This window comes from Cydia splendana, chromosome 15 (assembly GCF_910591565.1).
Source record: "Cydia splendana chromosome 15, ilCydSple1.2, whole genome shotgun sequence".
Taxonomy (NCBI): Eukaryota; Metazoa; Arthropoda; class Insecta; order Lepidoptera; family Tortricidae; genus Cydia; species Cydia splendana.
In genome coordinates, this window is record NC_085974.1 from 13,243,234 (window position 1) to 13,262,556 (window position 19,323).

Here is a 19,323-nt window from a genome sequence, read left to right on the forward strand (position 1 = left end):
TGTAAAAAAGTTAAAACTACTCTTTGTAATTAACTTAGCTTTCAGATATAAGTACCGCCTATAATAAACATATTGTCGTCCATATTGCCATTCACGAATGCAAAACAAGGACTTCCTTAATTAAAGAATAACTCCCTCAAATTAAACAACATTGAACAATATCAAATAAATCCCACCGTATGCATTCCATGCGATAGTTGAGGCATGGTTGAAACCCGAGCGGCCACACGTGGTCATGAATGGGAGCCAGGAGGCAGGCAGGGCGCAGGGCGCGGGCGGCAGGCTTTTTTCAGGCAGTGCATTCCGAGACGCCGACGCAAGCGGGCGGCCCTGCGCGTTCCAATTTTGAAATTGAATTTTGTGTTTTGTTTTTTATGTTGGTGTTGTGAATTTTAAGGTGAGTTTTTGTTTATCTTTCATATCTTTGTAGTGATAGGGGGTTTAGGCTTGTGATGAGAGCATTAATAAATCGGTTTTTTGTTTTCTTTTTTATTTGTGCGTTGATTATTAACAAAATTAAACTATTTATAAAATCGATTACATATTTACAAAGTAGCAGATATGATATAGTAGGTATTTGGTAGGCTCATGATACTTTGACAAGCTAGGGGTAGACGTTAGACTTAGTACGATACGCTTGACACGGAAGGCATCACACCGCAAGTGTTTTGTAAGCCATATTTTCGCTAATAATTTACACAGCTTTCTTATGTCTGTCAGGTTGAAGATGTCGTTCGATCCAGCCCCGCTGTCCAAGACAGCCAAGTATAAGAAGATCACCAAGCCGCTGCTCGAGCGCAAGCGGCGCGCGCGCATTAATCGGTGCCTTGATGAGCTGAAGGATCTCATGGTTGGTGCTTTAGAGGTAAGAACAAGGACCTTACTAAACTATACTTACATATGATTAAGTAGATTAACTTACAAGTAAAAAGTGTACCATTGTAGTTTCAAGTTTTATAAGAATGAAAAGTTTTAAAATATGTTTTGTTAAAATTGAGATCTCGTATAATCTCAACTTTAACAAAACATATTTTAAAACTTTTTTAATTGAATAGACGTACTATTCAATTAAAAAACTGCTTAGGTAAGAAACTGTGATTGTTAAGTTTGCTAACACTTAGTTTCGATTTGTGTAACTAATAATTAGCAAAATAACTTAGCAGTCAAATCGCTGACCAAAGTAGGTAGGTAAAATAAAACAATCTTAAAATGAACGCGCCACTAATAAATCGACACGTTATTTGGTGAGCACAAACGCATTATAATTTTAAATTTGGTTTTTACCTTTGAATAAAACTACCTATCTGTTAACTCTAAAAATAAAAAGATTCTAATGAACTATAAGAAATCTTGAATGAGCCGCCTGGATGTGTTTATATGGCTACCTAATCACTTTCATTAAAATGATAGCCTATTATAAGGCAATGTTTTGCTCGTTCTAAGATCGTAATTACCACGATGTAAATTAGCATCGGACACCGGTTCCCATATACGAGCATCTACGGCCGTCGTTTACTGATCATCAATGTGCAATCCATCATGCATTCACACGCCATTTATTTTTATCGCGTCCCGTCGCCCTTCTGTTTATTATAAGCAAGATCAACCCGAGCGAAACTGGATATAAAAGTACAAGTTTCATTAAAGAAACAGGAGTAGCGTGGCTCGGATAGGTACAGTTATAATGTTACGTTTGCCCGCGCATCGTGAGAACCTCGCAATAGTCGCAACGCACCTGCTCATATTGTCTTTTTGCTTTGTCCACAGATCGATGATGACAACCTGAGCAAGTTGGAAAAGGCCGATATCCTTGAATTAACCGTTAATCACTTGACCAAGTTGCACAGCCCGAAAGATCCAGTTATGGAAGCGAAAAAGTTCCAAGCCGGCTTTGGACAGTGCGCGGCAGAAGCGTGCCAGTATATTATGTCCGTTCCTGATTTAGACTCAAAAGTCAGCCAGAACCTTATCAGCCATCTGTCGAGGCTGATTACGGCGCAGCCTTTGACCATTCAAGTGCCGGAGCGTCCGCCATTTTCGCCTCCTACTTCGCCATCCTCAGTAATTTCCGATCGAAATCACTATTATAGCGACCACGATCGATCATCTTCTGATGCGGAAGATTCAGTTTATTCCGGGGAAAGCGCTTCGAAACGGTGGTCGAACCCGAGGCCTCCCGCTAGGCAGTCAAAGTCCGTCTCCCCGCCGATGTCCGGTCTGCTTACCACAGTCGATAAGCTCCCCGCGCCGCAATACAATGTTCACGAACAATTGAATGTTGGCAACGGACAAAGGAGTGGTGCGTACTTCAACAGAGTCCCGGCCGAAGCTAAAGACGTAATACTACAAAAAATCCGACAACACATAATGGACAAGCGAGGGAACGACCACGTCGAAGTTAAGTCCGAAAGCCCGGAGATGCCAGAGTCGAGATATTTGTACAGAGATGACGCATACAGAGGCGATTATGCGAGCCATTACCCAGCAGGAGTTCCGAGCAACAACGAAACATTGGACCTAAGAAAAGTGAGGTCACCGGCGAAATCTGTTATCAAAGCCGGCTCGCCAGAAAAACCCGTCGCGTACCGCGGCTCAAATCAATTAGACGCGACTCCTTCGGCCGAAAACAAAGAGCCGGCCAATCTTCCGGAACAGTGCCAATTGCCGATGGATTACAACAACTTACCACCTAAAAAGAAAAGGAAGCTGATTGAGTACCAAGAGTACAAAAAACAAGAGGAGGCGAGACGTCTGGCCGAAGGTTTTTATGCGGAGAAAAAAGAGTATTGCGACGGACCTCCGGGGGACGAGCTCGACGCCAACAAATGGAGGCCGTGGTAATGCCTCAAGGCAAACTTCTAGGCCCCATACTATAGATCTACACATAGCCCTATTTTTTACAAGTTTTGACTGAAATGTATGTTTTAAAATATAGGGCCCTAATTGTGATATTTAGTCTCTTCCATGACAAAGCTTTAATTTGTTTTAATTTATATTATGTACTGTTGGATAATTCCAGTCGTGCCTTAGCTATTTAGGTAATTTAAGTTGAGAATTGGTATGCGTATTGTTTAGTCAGAATATTTGAAATTATTTATGTGCCATTATTTTGATCTCGTCTTCCGAATGTGACGCGATGTCTTCCAAATGCTCGAGATGTTGTATTGATTCCCGAGTATCATATTGTGTCTTACGGACCATGTGTGTACTTGGTGCTATTTTTACACGCGGTTTTGTAACTATGTCATTTGTTTGTTAATGCAACTATAACAATTAAAATTATTGATTGAGTATAATTGAAGTTGTTTACTTCATTAAATTAAATGTCATACCTCTCCAACTCTCCCTTTGATCCCACCATAGCTAAAACAATCAAAGCTTTACTATAAATGAATAAATAAATTCATTTACTGCCTAGCTAACAACATATAACTACATAAATACTACAACTACTATAATAACAATATGTAAAATATGTTGTTAGAGTTAGACCAAGAAAAGTCTGCAACGATTTTGATAGCCCACGCAGTGTAAGTGTTATTTTAAACGCCAAACTTCTATGAAATTAGGACGTTTAAATAACACTTGCTCTGCGTGGGCTATCAAAATCGCTGCAGACTTTTCTTACCCCTACCTACTGTGGCAGTGGCAGGATGGTAGCAAATCATCTCAATAAAAGGACAGGCCAAAATGTGAGTAAATCTTGCTGTCTATAGAGGTACTTCTTGAAGTCACATACCAGTCAGTTTTATTCTCCAAAAGGGCCTTTTCTTGAGGGAATTATTTTGAGGGAAATTATCGTAATATCATCATTATCACTCGATTCTCAAAAAATGGAAGCGATTAATCTGAAAATCATCGTCGTTTGTCGTTTTAAATACATTTAAATAAATATTGTAAGTAGGTGTTCTGTTTACCACAACTTGACAACTAGGATTAAGAATAATGTCAAAAATGCTGTCATAATCATAACGTGACAAGTCTCTGAAAATAGGTCAACAACTACGTAACTAGTGATTTAAATAGAATTACACTTTTTAGTACTCCTAATGACATCTATGTTCTTGTAAGGTAAACTTTTAAGCGCGCCATCTTTTTAATTTTTACAACCCGACCCCTCACTCCCCTGAGAACCTCACTTCTCATTCTCGCAGTTGATTTCGTTGTCTACAATTACCGATAGAGGGTAGAAATTAGAAATAAAAATACCTAATAAGTACTTGCAAAAAGAATAGATAGTATAGAGGGGTCCTGTCATTGTAAATTTTGTAGTCACTGTAAATTTACTGCCATCTATCGACACACGACTAAAACTCAAAATGAAAACGTATAAAGTTATCAAAAAATGTATATATATGGATAAATGATTTTATTATTTTTATATCATTTTGATCCATCTTCATTCACTGATATCTATGTGTTAAAATTGTTAAATATGAAACGGTGTCGTCACGCCATCTAGCCGAGGATAGGCTAAAGGTGTGTGCGCCATCTATTCGAGAATGACTTTTACTTGAATTCCGAGGCACGTTTTATCCTTAGACTTTATTCGTCTTATACGAAGTTACATATGTCTTTGGTACTTGGTTCTATACGCATGATTTATTTTTCCCACTGTAATGTAACACTGAAAGTAAATATTTTGTTATGAAGATAATGGAGATTTATTGCTATGATTTTTATCCTTATATTTTTAACTTTTGAAAGGGTTAAATATTTATTATAATACATTCAAGAATTTAATAAAGCTTCATTAATACATTTCAGTACACCGCCTAATACTACCTACCTGTTGTATTCGTCACTAATACCAACTGCCATCTTTCGACAGAAGATTAAACCTGTTTGAACGCCATTTGACTTTGATCCTTATTCTTTAACTGATATGTGTTAATTTTTTAAATATTAATATTCACGCCATCTACTCGAGCATAGGCTGAAGGTTGTGGCGCCATCGCTCGAAAACATGGAACCATACCTTTGGCCTATAGTCGAGTAGATGGCGTGAATATTAATACATATTTAATAAGTTGACACATATCACTTAAAGAATAAGGATCAAAGTCAAATGGCGTTCTAACAGTTTTATGTTCTGTCGGAAGATGGCAGTAAATTTACAGTGGCTACATAATTTACTTTGACAATCCGTCTCTATAGACTTTATTCTCTTTGCTAATACTTGCTAATACCAACTAATACGCTATACGTTGAGTGTTGAGTCAAAGAGAATTTGTCTTGGGTTGAGTGAAAAGGATGCCATCTAGTCAAAAAATACGTTACTTAAGATAGTGTTGAAAACAGTACCATCTAGTGGCTGTGTCCGGCATTAACACTTTATGTTGATAACATCGCCATCTACTGAAAAACGTATGCAGCACAATGAAGAGTCAGGAAGCTTAATCCGTGATTGCATCTATTCAACTAAAGGTGCCGCTAAAATCGGTGTCTTCAGTAAGTCGGTTATAAAACTAATGCATTCTACTTGGCAACAGATGGCGTTCATACCGTGATTTGTGTACGAACGTTTCCATTGTAATCAGTAATTTCTCTGCTTATGATTGTAATAAAAATAAAGTTAAAAAAAATATTTTCTTGTTGTTGTACTAACGTCATCATTTTTGCTATCACTAAGACTCCGCTGTCCGTCTGTCTGTCTGTCTGTCTGTCACCAAGCTGTATCTCATGAACCGTGATAGCTAGGCAGTTGATCACAGATGATGTATTTCTGTTGCCGCTATAACAACAAATACTAAAATCAGAATAAAATAAATATTTAAGTGGGGCTCCCATACAACAAACGAGATGATTTTTTTTGCCGTTTTTTGCGTAATGGTACGGAACCCTTTGTGCGCGAGTCTGACTCGCACTTGGCCGGTTTTTTATTTATTTATTATTACTTTAAAAGATTAACTGTAATTTGCTGTAATCTACGTCGGTAAGTACTTTTCTTCATCTTCAGTTCATCCGAAATAAATAGCAGCAAGGACTGCAAGAATAACCCGACTTTACCCGACCCGACTCAACAAAGTTCTAAATTCAAGATTCGTATCCGTCTTACTGATACTACTGATAACGGCACACGTTTACTTATTTGTGTACAATGGAAACGCGCCGCTACTCGTAGTAAAATAGTAGTGGGGCCGCCTTGCCGTCGGGGCTGCAGGACGATTCAACTTCATTCATTCATTGGCGCTGTGCCGGCCCGCCGGTCACAAGCGAACGGAACGGAGCGACACGCGCGCGTGTAACGAACTTTTTCGACATTTAAAAATAAACGAATGTGACAGTTTGAAAATTTGAATTTATATTCCATGTTTGTGGATTGATGATTCGTGGTTTTGAAGTGTCATTTGTGTTTTGGTGTAAAGATGTTTATTTTGAATATGTGCTGAGCTGAGATGCTTCTTGGAGAACAGTCACCGGCACCGCGAGTGGTGGCCGGCCTGAGGAAGTTACGTCCGGAGCTTACTCCAGGACCTTTTCCTACACCTACGGACCCTAATTTAAGGATATCAGGTTTGTTAATATTACTTACGTTTGTTTTTTCTCAAGTTCTCAACCCAGCATTAAGTTGTTTTGATAGCTGGTGGATCAGTAAGGTAGGTTTACTTTATGTATGTATGTACATAGGTACTACTTAACCACAGTTAGTAAAATAGTAAGGTAGGTAGATTTATTATTTAAATTTCAAAAATAAAATATGGCATATATATATGTACCTATCTCTTTTAAATATTAAAAAAATACAACAAATCTATGGCCAGGTATTTCGTTTAAATATTTAATAAGGTATGACAAAGGAACCAGAACTCAATTAAATTTTTAAAATTTCAAGGTGGGCAAATTTAAACTCCATAAACAGCTCTAAGATTAATTACATACATTATGTAAAGCCAATTACCTAAGCCAATTAATAGTTTAATAGTTAGCCCCATGTTAGGCAATCTTATTCTCTTTTATTAATCCCAAATATCCCAATGTTTGTATGTAAGCCAATTACTAACTGGGTAACACACACACACACACACACTGCTTTCTATAGGTACCTACACATTCTTAGTAGGGACCTATTCATATTCACCTATTAATGGGATTAAAACGGCCTCCTTTCATAGAAGTTTGTTGACTCATTGAACCGAAAAGATTAGAAGCCTTAATCTGATTAGCTGATTAGATTTTTCGGATATTACCACTATAACGCCTAAGCAGGAGTAAGTAAGCTGATAATTATCTATGTGCCTAGGTTGGATTATCGTAATAAAGTCATGTGCATTAATAACACACCAAGGTAACACACATACCTACCTAGATTTAGGAATGTATTTTCTGTTCCCAAAAGTTAAATTCTTGTTCTAAATCTTACTGAGAAGCTTAAATAATGGCATACGAGGGAAGGTACAAATATTCGCGGAATGAAGTGGAAGGAGGTGAAATGGTACAAAACCTTTTTTGTTTCTCTTTTACGAGAACTCTTTAGAAAAAAAAAATGTAGATGTCAATTCAAAACCGTCATTTGTTTTAAAGATATCGCCCTTCAAACAAATTATTTCGGAATAAACGTGCGACCATGGAGCAAATTGAATATCGTGCCGTGATAAAATTTCTATCGAAGCAAGGAAAACCTCCGCAAATTATAATTAATGAAATGAAAGCCGTCTATGGGGACCAGTGCCCTGCTAAAACTATGATTTACAAGTGGCATGGCCTCTTCAAACATGGCAGAGAGTCAATTGAAGACGACCCTCGCCCAGGACGGCCGATTGAAGTCACATCGTCGGATATCGTTCAAAAAGTTGAAAAACTCGTACTAGAAGATGCTCGACTTAAAAAGAAACAATTAGCTGCATTAGTTGATGTATCAGATACAACAATTTTGAGGATCCTACATGAACATCTTGGCATGACGAAAGTGAGTGCTAGGTGGGTACCGAGAATGCTCAAACCGCAGCAGATGCAACAACGAGTTGAAGCATCGAAGCAATTTTTGGATCTGTGCGGTGACAATCCTACCCACATATTGGAACGAATTGTGACTGGGGATGAGACTTGGGTTCATCATTTTGAACCTGAGTCGAAACAAGAGTCGATGCAGTGGCATAAGAAGGGTGCACCACCTCCGAAGAAGTTCAGGGTATCAGAATCGGCCGGAAAGGTGATGGCTACCATATTTTGGGATTCAAAAGGAATTCTCATGATCGACTACAAGGACAAGGGTGTTAACATAACTGGGACATATTATGCAGTGCTATTAGAAAGACTACGTGAAGCCATTAAGGAAAAAAGGCGGGGAAAACTATCAAAGGATGTGTTGCTGTTGCACGACAATGCACCGGTTCACAAGAGCCATGTTGCGACTGCTGCTCTTAACAGGTGCGGCTTCGAATCGCTGGTTCACCCACCCTACAGCCCGGATCTGGCCCCCAGTGATTATTATTTGTTCCCAAATTTAAAAAAAGAAATACGAGGAAAAAAGTTTTGTGACGATGAAGAAGTTAAGGAGGCTATTTTGGCTCATTTTGAGGGCAAAGATGAAAAATATTTTTTTGATGGTATACATAAGTTAATTAGTCGATCTGAAAAATGCATTAAACTCAAGGGTAAATATATTGAAAAAGAAAAATACTTCTATTGTTTTATTTAATATGCAAATACTTCATTCCGCGAATATTTGTACCTCCCCTCGTAATCTAATAGCGGCTAATCATGTAAACTGTAAACATGTAGGGTCGCCATCGGAGGGGCCAAGGTGCTCACAAATATCTGAACACGCCTGTATTGTCAAGGCGAGTGCGTGTTCAGATATTTTTGAGCACCTCGGCCGCTCCGATATATCAGATGGCGACTGTAGATAGGTAGGTACAGTCGCCATATGTACTTTGATAGGTTGTTCTTCGAAACAGTACGAATGAGACATCTTCGACAAATTTTAAAGTAAAGTAATTTTAAAGTCCGCCGGACGGTATCGGCCTGTCAGTTGTTCGGAACTGTCAAAATTTTGTTCTAACTGACAGGCCGATACCGTCCGACGGACTGTTAATCAGTGGGCCCCCTAAGAATTCGACACCTGTCTTCAACCAGAGGACAGACGGACTGATCAGATGACACATATCAGCATCCTTCATCCACGTAGTCATCATCAGCTATGACTACTTATTAAGGAATGGCCAACCAAAGAGGTATATACCGTATATACCTTCCTATCTATATTGTCTCTTATCATATGACCGCAAAATTATCTTCGATACACTAACCAAAGAGAATGGGATATAGTGAATAGATAAAAATAATATGGTAGGAGGTACCTATCCTACCTGTCTGTAACAGACCAATTTAATATTAAAAATGAAGTAAGTAAGCTACCTTCCTTTATTACTTATTTCGGGTTTTTATGGGAAGGGTTATTACTTGGGTGACATTACAGCAAACTTTTTGAACGAACTTTCGAAACGAAACCAGGATATTCTGTATATGTACGAAATCCCACGTTTGGTTGTTTTTTAAAGATTTCAGTCACTGTTAGGGTTCTAGTACCTAATAGCAGGGGTTATAGCTGTCTACCTTACTGCCTACTCGCCCTTCAAAAACACATTTTGCTCTCAGTTTTTACTGATATATCTTGTCGGGGGTCAAATAAAAAGACGAGAGAACCGAGTCGAATCCCGTGTATCTGGCAAGCTACCAAAATACCAACGCTTATAATACCAATGTACAAATAGGCTTGGAAATATGATCTAATTTGACAACTCCTCTAATATAGGTAACAGAAATCACGTCCTTTTAAACATAGCTTATATTAAGTTAACCATGTTTATAGTTTTGGCATAATGTAGGCGTTGTGTTTTCGCGGGAACTCAACTGATTGAAGTCCTGTTAAACACAGTTTGCAGATCGCAGCCAAGATTCCAACCACCATAAACGGGTTCCAACCATCTGTTTAACATTAGGAGCTGATGGGGTAACACATGCCCTCAGCTCAGCCCGCCAATCCTGTGCCTGAGACATCAGCTGTTTTGCCCACTCTGATCTTTATTTACGATTCTCAATCTTCGGGGTAGCTGAATAAGATTCAAATTAGATTGACGAAAAGCAAGTGGGATTTATACCTACATAGGTATAAACTTGCCAGTGTTTATTCTAATTTAGTTTAGCTAAATTGTTTAACTAACTACATACTTATAAATGGCAATGTGGAGGATGTGAAAGTCTTAAACTATGATATGTTAAGAAAACAATGATAAAATAGGTAATACAAAATTAAATAATGTACTTTTTTCAGTACTTATCAAATTAACCTCCGTAAAGTTTTATACCTACATATTAATTTCAAAATATGAACATCACAACAATACTTTGAAAATTGTAATCAATCCAAACGTATCAGTAGGTATAGAAAGCTAAAAATGGGTAGAAACGGACGGTGTCTACGTTTTACTTTCATATTTGTAAACAACGCAAAAAGTCATGGTCAAGCGGCCAGACCACACCAAAACAACTTTTTGCACACCAACAAACAATACGTAATACATAAACTGTTGATTGTGATCTACTTATTTTTTCCGTCGATTTATCCTTAATGGTTGTTGACTATAAACTACCAATTTGGTTGTTTGTCGCTTAATAGCGGTATTGGTGTGTTCGTCATCTATTATCGATTCAAATTAGTTAGTGGAATCGCATTAGGTAGGCATAATAGTTATTTATTGTGCAACAATGTTTGAATATTGTTTGTAATATTACGTGGACCGACGCTAAATTTTAAAGGACCAAGGAAAAACTGGCTAACGTTAAGAGAAAAGTTTAAGATAAAGAGGTTATTTCGTACTAAAATTATAAAATTTCTGGAAAATAAGTTTTAAATAAACCTAGCAAGCAAAGTTGATGGTTTTAGGCATTATGGAGCTGATTGAACCACTGAATCAGGAGTGATCAGGTTAATACAGTATTACGAGCATAGACCTAGAAAACCAAGCGGTTCCTATTCTGTGATTACGAGTATGACAGCAGCTCTGAAAGCCCTGTATACAAGACACTGGGCTTTAACTGTCGGATTTTTGGTAGACCTTGGTCTCCGGTTATCTGTGTAGAACGTATTAGCACTCTGGATACGCAGCGGGCGGCGTCTACAGGAGATCAAGGTCATAGGCCGGAGCTGACGGACTTGGCCCGTCCACCGCTGATGGCCCTTTCCTGGTAGAATCCACAAACAAACAATAACCCTTTCTCTCTTCCGCAGGAGTCCTCCGCCAATACTACAACGATGACATGGACTCGTACGCGTGGGTGCGCGCCGCCGTCCGCGGCGGCTGCCTGCTCGCCTGGCGCGACGGCACCCTCCCCCGCCGCCCTGCCGCCCGCCTGCCCCTCCGGCACCTGCACCTGCGCCCGGCGCAGACGCTGCCCAACGCCTTCCAGCTGTCCAGATTGCGAGATGACGCTGCCGTCGCTACATTTCAGGTAATTACGAGATCTTAATCTGTTCCTCTCTCTGAGTGTACTAAACTTGGTCGATCCTCCTTCCTCTACAAGGGGATTCACGACCAGATACAGGCTATAGTAGTTTGCTAAGCTCAATGCAATGATTATGGTTTTCCTCGGTCCGGTCTCTGTTAGTTAATGGTTATCATTTAGCTGACGTGATGTAATATGATATGATCCTACTGTCTGAACGTCGAACTGTCTCCATCATTTGGCATTTGGAAAAAGAGGGCTGGAGATTTTTCACGTCTGTTGTGTGCGCGCGACGCGTCGTAATAATCCTGACTGGAGCATTCCATGACATTGTCTACCGTTGTCCCTTACAAAGTGTACAAACGGGAATTTTCTGAGGATTTGCAGGTATAAGTTTCCTTTTCTATGACAAATGGTGAAAAATATGCACAGAGAAATAATCGCCTATTTAAATGCTGAAAAAAAGTCGCAACACAGGAAATAAAGCGTCATGGTTCGGGAATGCTCCAACTCCTTAATGCAAGGGTGAGACGTGCGCACTCCGTTAACTATACCAATATTTATAACAAAGTGACTGGTAGCATATGAAACTATTAACCCCATACATGTCCTCAGGGATAAAAGTGAAATCACCTTAGGGAAACAGTGCCAATTACCTACTAGTCGGAAAGCCCGATTTCCTCTCGCTCGCCGTGTTATTGTTGATGGCGACATAAACTATAACTTCCTTCCTCGCCACTTATCTCGCTCCGTATGCGAGACACTTGAATTTTATGGTCTCCTTGAAATAAGTGTATAATTAATGGCCTTAAAGATACTCTGCCAAGGACCGAACAGTTATAGTGTTCCTACACTTTCGTTATTCCGATAATCAAATGAAAGTAACTATCTACTTTCATATGCTAAACTCTTCATGATGCTAAAACCTCCTCAGGCTCACCCTTAAGTAGGCCAAGCTATGAGTGAGATATGATGTACCTGTTTGTGATTTAAAAAAACTTATGACTTGCTCCTACGTGATGGAGTCTGAAAAAGAGCACCTGCATAGAACGTTTAGTACAAGTGGCGGTTACTTTTCTCTGCAGTAATCAACGGTACTAAAGAAATTGATAATCGCTATGACTGACAAGAAAAACTTACGAGTAGGTTGGAGGTTGGTTCCATAGTCACCAAACTGGTTAAAACGTTGAAACATTTGGTAGTCCGTGTAACTTTTTGGCAGTTTATTTAGAGGTAGACCATCGTTGACCTCTGATATTAGTGATCGTTTTTTTTTTTTTTATTATAGATTATACCGGCACGTGCTAGGTTAACACATACTTATTTAAATAGATAACACCTAACGTCAATAAAATAGTTATATACACATATAACTTATTCATATTAAACGCTATCATTTACCAAGATTTATTGTACAGGTTCGTAGTAAACAAGGAAGGTAATAATGTTATAATTGATATCGACGTTGCATAATAATGCACGCTTATAAGTCACGCCAGATTGTACAGCATTCCGACACATAATGCTTAATTATAAATTCAATTAGCACACGTAAACTATAGGTAAATAATGACTTACCTTAAACAAGCATAATTAATCCTTAGAAAAGTTTAGCAAAATCGCATTTACTTGCTTGCAAGTTTATGAGACTGGCTGGGTCAAATCATTAACTTGCAAGTTTATGAGACTCGCTGGATCAAATCATTAACTTGCAAGTTTATGAGACTCTCTGGATCAAATCATAAAACCCGGTGCTAACGAAGATTCGATCCCACGACTGCCAATTTCAAAATCGCACACCTAAGCACATAAGTAATAAATAATAGTACTAGCTAGCGTACAGAAAGGAAACTTCCTACAAAACCGACGTTTGACAGCGGTTCAGGGTCGAATCATGATATCCTTTTCTACTTATGGCACTAACCCTTTCGGCTATTTAGGGTTGTCAAAATTCAAGTCATTATCTTATCTGTGGTCTTGCACGCAAAGGGACGTCAAGTTGTGTCAACCCTAATAATTCCTCAGAGCAATGCTGAGCCGAACGGAACCGAGTTTGCCCGAAGTCAGAAGTGTGTCCCCACTGACCGAAGCCACCTAATAATCTATATATGTGCGCACATTTTTTTGTTCTGTGACTTGTAATACCTACATGCCAACCTACAATACTATGACTCATGGTATAATAATATACTCCGCCTGGTACTCCATTCCCGTCTTTTCTAGGTCACCTAACTGACACGGGCCTACGTCATCATGCGACAGCGCTATATGATAATATGCGATAGCGCTATATATAGCGGCCATGTTGTTGTGACGTAGGCCCGTGTCACTCTGGGAATGGAAGACCATGTTTTATTAGACTATGCTATGACTCGTACACATTCAAGCAAGTCTCCAGCTGATTAATGGTTATTTTCGGCAACAAAAAAACTAGTTAAACCTAGGACATTACGACCACAAAATCGCCGACGGTTTAGTTTTTGTATTCACAATGAGTATAATTACAGTAGTCACGTAGCCGCCATTGTCCGACTACACAATGCTTTCATAAATAATTAACAACAGTTATTCTATAGTCTATACATATGTTATGTGACCATAGTGGAAGGCACTAATGGAGAAGCCATACATTTTTTTATACGGTAATAAGTAATAAACAATTGAATTGTCGGAGATCAATCACGCATGAAATGAGCTAATCATTACCGCTGATGCGGACCGTACATTTGGCCTTTGCATGGACCTGGTTTTTTTTGTAGAAAGTAGCTCAGTTTTGGGACTATAAACTAGTTCATCTATTACATTTTTACTTACTCATTCCGGCCAAGCCTTCAACCTACCCATCTCCAACCGATCAGTTCGTTGATGGTGCATGCTGCAACCCGGTCTTAATAAGTTGAAAAGTAAAGAGTGACAGTGACTCTACTATCTAGAATCTAGATAGTAGAGAATAATGGTGTGACAATTATGAAAACGTCGGTTAGCTATTCTAACAATGATAATGGTACCTACCTAATTTGTCATTTTGTACATTAGAACAAGGATTTAATACCTAATACTCGTAATACCCTTTAATTCGTATAATTGTATGTACTAAGTACATCGTGTATTGTTTTATAGAATAAGTTTGGCTTGTACGTTGGAATTGGCATTCGAAATATAAAAGCCGCAGCCCGCGAAACTAACTTTTTTTTGCTCTAATGAGATTGTTGACCAATATTGGATACGTGCTAGTGTAATTTTACTCGGATCAACCTAGTAATTGGCAAGCAGGATTGATCAATCCGTATCCGAGCAGCCTGCCAGTGCTGTTTGTAAACTAGGTATGATTAGGATTTCTACACGTTTTCTGTCGAAATATTAGATTTGTAGGTGTGGTTACTGCAGTATTGGTAAAAAAACTTTAAAAGTGAGTTATGGTATCGCCTGCAAAGACATACACTTTTATTGGTATTATATGAAGGTATTGAAGTTCTTCTTAAGTTTTAGACAAATACAAAACATTTGGTATAACTATGTAAGTAGTTATCAAGTGACAGACTAAGCACGAACGAGGAACGAGAGACTGGAGGTGGTCGAGCAATACGTGTATCTTGGACATATTCTATCATTTGACAAAACACATCAGCAAAAGGAGATCTCCAGGAGAATCCAGCTGGGTTGGGCGGCATTCAATAAACTAGCGGACATCCTCAAGCCCGTTAACATTCCACAGTGCCTGAAGACTCGCCTCTTTAACCAATGTGTCCTGCCCACCATGACCTACGGTGCCGAGACATGGACGCTCACTAGGCAGGCAGTGCATAAAATCCAAGTGGCACAGAGAGCCATGGAGCGCGCCATGCTCGGCATCAAACTTCAAGATCGAGTGAGAAATGTTGAGATCCGACGTCGCACCAAGGTGCAAGACGTCGGATACAGAGAGCCATGGAGCGCGCCATGCTCGGCGTCAAACTTCAAGATCGAGTGAGGAATGTTGAGATCCGACGTCGCACCAAGGTGCAAGACGTCGGATACGTCATTACCAAACTCAAGTGGAGCTGGGCGGGACATGTTGCCAGGCAGAGTGATGGCAGGTCGGCCAAAATTTTAACGGAATGGTGGCCGCTTACAGACGAAAGGAGTGCCTGGCGTCCGTTGGCTCGTTGGGTGGATGACATCCGGAAGACTGCGGGTCACTTCTGGATGAGATTGGCTCGGGACCGGGATAAGTGGCGTACTCGAAGAGAAGCCTATGCTCAGCAGTGGGCGATAAAAGGCTGATATGATGATGATGATGAGACTAAGCAAAGCCTAATAACTGGCTGTACGGGCTGGTATATTGACCTACAATCGCCGAGGTTATTTCTTATGAATCATACTTATTTTATTGATTAATCCACGTCAATAGGTACTCGTTTATTACTCCATATACAACATTAGGAGCGTTACTATTTTAGGAATCGTAATTACTAGCTGGTCTCCGCCAGTTATAATAATTTTCTATTCAACGGACTTTGCGTAACAAGTAGTTTTTTTACCTTTTAGAGGTCCTAGTAAATACAAATCTTGTAAGACGTGCGGGTCCCCTTCGTGCCCGCCTTTCTCACGATTCGCTCTTTAATAGACCTCTATAAAGAGCATCACCCGTAAATCATGCTTTTGTGCCGAGCGACCTTTCATGTGACTATTACCATAAGAAGGGCTAGATGCGCGAAGGTGTTGACACGTAAAGGAAACACGTTTCGAACGTCTTGGCCAGACATAATAGATTAAATACTAGTAATGCGAACCAGAGGTACCGGTAACACTTATATGAGATTTGCATATGAATTTTCGTAACTCGATATATTATAAAGTTGTAGCTATCATCGTGAATCTTATTGCGAGAGCTAACGTCGTGTTTCATTGTTACAGGCTTGCAACGCAACGGAGTACGCACGCTGGGTGCGCGCGTTGTGTGTCGAAATCCTCGGCCAAACGCCGCTCCCACAAGTCCGATTTTTGGATGTGCTTTCCGCCGCGGACACCGCAATCCGGGAGCCGAAGAAGCCCCCCCAGGATACGCCTTCATGCCCACCCAGACCCCCGCCGCGCGCCCGACGGAGGCTCATATCCTCGCCTGAGACACAGCTGCCCCAACGGGACCACTCCCCCGCTGCGACGGACGAGGGCATCGTCGTCGAGGACGACGACTACGACTCATCGTCCGACCGCAGCCTCGACCTCTCCCTCTCACTGTCCCTCGACGCCTTGAAGACCACGGACGTGGTCGATGCGCCCGTAAGGAAAGCGGAGGTCGTCAAATGTGACAATTGCAGCAAATTGAGCGCGCCGCAACATCACACGCTGCCGCGCGCGGCGCGATCCGGCGAAACGGAGCAAGGTCGCCACCGGTACCTAAAACGTTGGGAGGGGACGGCGGGCGGCGCAGAGCGGGGCCGTTACGCTTTGGAAGCGGCAAGGCGGAAAACTTCATCACTAGAGCAGAGAGCGAGGTCCTGTTCGCCTAACGCACATGAGGCTGTCGCTCAGTATGTTCCAGTGAAAGAGCGTAAAGCGCTCTTCGAGTCTTTATCCCAAAGTGGAAATAGTTTAGCGAGGAGTACAGAACAGCTGACACGATTAGTTGTGGTCCCGGAGACGACTCCTCGCCGGGCGGCGTCGCTGCACGACTTACAAGCGCCGCCGACTCGATCCGTGAGCGATCTCAGGCAATTCTTCGAAGCGGTAGCTCGAGGGTCTGGCTCCACACCTTGCGCATTCATGCAAAGACACAGCGCACCGCCTAATCCTGGACCAAGGGGCTTTACGTCACTTACATGCGCCTGAGTTGACTTAGTACCTTTACCCGTGTAGTGTAACAGTGAAAGTCTTTTTCTGACAAAAGAACTGAAAAGATAAGTTACAAGTGGTGGGCCCCTTATCTCCTATTGTACATACTATTGTAGATAACTCACGGCGTTGACCGCCGGCTGTCGCACTAAGTCGTTCGTTTTAAGACTGTTAAAAGTATTGTTATAGAACTACCTAATATAAATAAATGAGATGTATCTATCAATTTTTTTTTCTATTTTACTTCACACTTGGATATAGGGTAAGTTTTTAAAGGTCTAATTCCTTAGACACCTACACATGTTATATCTACGTGATTGCTTTACAAAATCGATCGATCGAGGTGACTTGAGCGAGAGAAAAGTGAATTATATTGTTAAATTATGCCAATTTCGTAAGTTTCATAACTGTAGGAGAGAAAAACCCGAACTACTATATTCCATAATAGCATACCAAACTAAAGGGGCCCACTGATTAATCGTCCGCCGGACGGTATCGGCCTGTCAGTTGTTCGGAATTGTCAAAATTTTGTTCTAACTGACAGGCCGATACCGTCCGGCGGACTGTTAATTAATGGGCCCCTTAACGAAACTGATAGCCCGCGGCATCCGGCACAAAGCTTACAGTAGTTGTGAAACTATTACAATAACTGCTGCCAAACATGCGAGACTTGTTTATTATGAAACTAAGATACCTTCGTTCACTCATTCTACTGCAATTTCCATAGCATGGCCTACTCGTAGGTATTCAAAACTGTGAGTTCTTCTCTAAGGCGAGGCCTAGACTAGCAATAACTTGCATGCAATTTACGTTACATTGCCGACTACTAGGGAATGCAATCTCGATCTCGCAATTTCGAGATCTTGCACGAATTTTCGAGATTCAATCTCGTTGACAGGAAATCTCGATTTTAGCAATCTCGGTCAAGATGTTGATTAATATTTCCGAGATCTCGAACGAGATCTTGAAAGATTCATCCGTGTGAATTACTTTGTTTTGAGTAATCTTTTTGACCTTAGGTTCTTGTTGTTCAGGCAGTGCTATTGTGTGCGGCCGTCTTTAACTGACGATAAAAGCACTGTGGCGCGCTCTGTACGGAAAAATTGGACGAACTTAACGTTGGGTACGTCACAATTATTTATAATTTTTGCTCGCCTACTTTTTTTTGTAGTGTTGCTTTTTTTTTTAGTTGCTGAGTGCTTATCAAAAATATCAACTAAGCATGTTACTGCCTCTGCTTACAATTTCGTAAAATTAAAAATAATTATTACCACTTTTTCACAGTTACATGCAAATTAGAGCTACAAACATATTTGTTTTTTTTTTAATAAAAGTAGTTTTTTTATTAAATGTTGCTTAATTTGTTGTTTTTATCTTCAAAATAAAACATGAGGTACTCTAAATAAGTAGTTTATTAAATATACGGAATTCTTTGAGATTTTTGCTCAAAATAACACATTTTAAATTACTTTGTCAAATCTCGATCTCGTCGAGATTAATGTCGATCCCGAAAGTGTGACGGTCGAGATCTCGAAATACCCTATCTCGATTCAGATTTTTCGTGCGAGATCTCGAATCGCCAATCTTGGTGCGAGATTGCATTCCCTACCGACTACTAAGGGAGACTGCATTCAAAAGTTTGATCAGATACCGCAATGTAATGACAATTGCATGCAAGTTCTTGCTCAAGATTTTTACTACAACTAGCTACAACTAATTTCACCTTTGCGTAAACTTGCCAAAACTCACCAAGAGAAATTCAACTTTTCAACATGAGTTAGGTACGTTGCGTGCAACAAATTTTTAGGTAAGTGAATATTTTTAGATCCGCTGTCTCCTAGGTTCCTTAGGCTGGTTGATCTGATCACTTATGTCATTTTATTAAGTATTTAATTATTCTCTAACTTCAGCAACCAATACGAGCACACACTGTAGGTACACAACCTGGTGTGAGCTCCAAACATTTCGAAATTTGAAATGTCACTCGGATCGGCAAAGGTCGCTTCGGGTTTAACTCGTCCTCCACTTGCAAAACATTAAAGAGTACAAACAACGTCTTGA

General features: G+C 40.2%; 2 protein-coding genes across 2 annotated transcripts; both read left to right on the top strand.

The window, feature by feature from the left end:
* The first annotated feature begins 251 nt into the window (after nt 1–251).
* LOC134797679 (uncharacterized) lies at nt 252–3,296 on the top strand. The gene is made up of 3 exons (XM_063770022.1): nt 252–397; nt 721–865; nt 1,768–3,296. Exons 2-3 carry the CDS (start codon nt 728–730, stop codon nt 2,839–2,841), a joined length of 1,212 nt encoding a protein of 403 aa, XP_063626092.1. The 5' UTR covers nt 252–397; nt 721–727; the 3' UTR covers nt 2,842–3,296.
* A 2,884-nt stretch (nt 3,297–6,180) lies between these two features.
* Nucleotides 6,181–17,488, top strand: LOC134797680 (uncharacterized). Its single transcript, XM_063770023.1, has 3 exons — nt 6,181–6,516; nt 11,234–11,454; nt 16,345–17,488. The coding sequence occupies exons 1-3, from the start codon at nt 6,399–6,401 to the stop codon at nt 17,257–17,259; spliced, it is 1,254 nt and encodes a 417-aa protein (XP_063626093.1). The 5' UTR covers nt 6,181–6,398; the 3' UTR covers nt 17,260–17,488.
* The last annotated feature ends 1,835 nt before the right edge of the window (nt 17,489–19,323 follow it).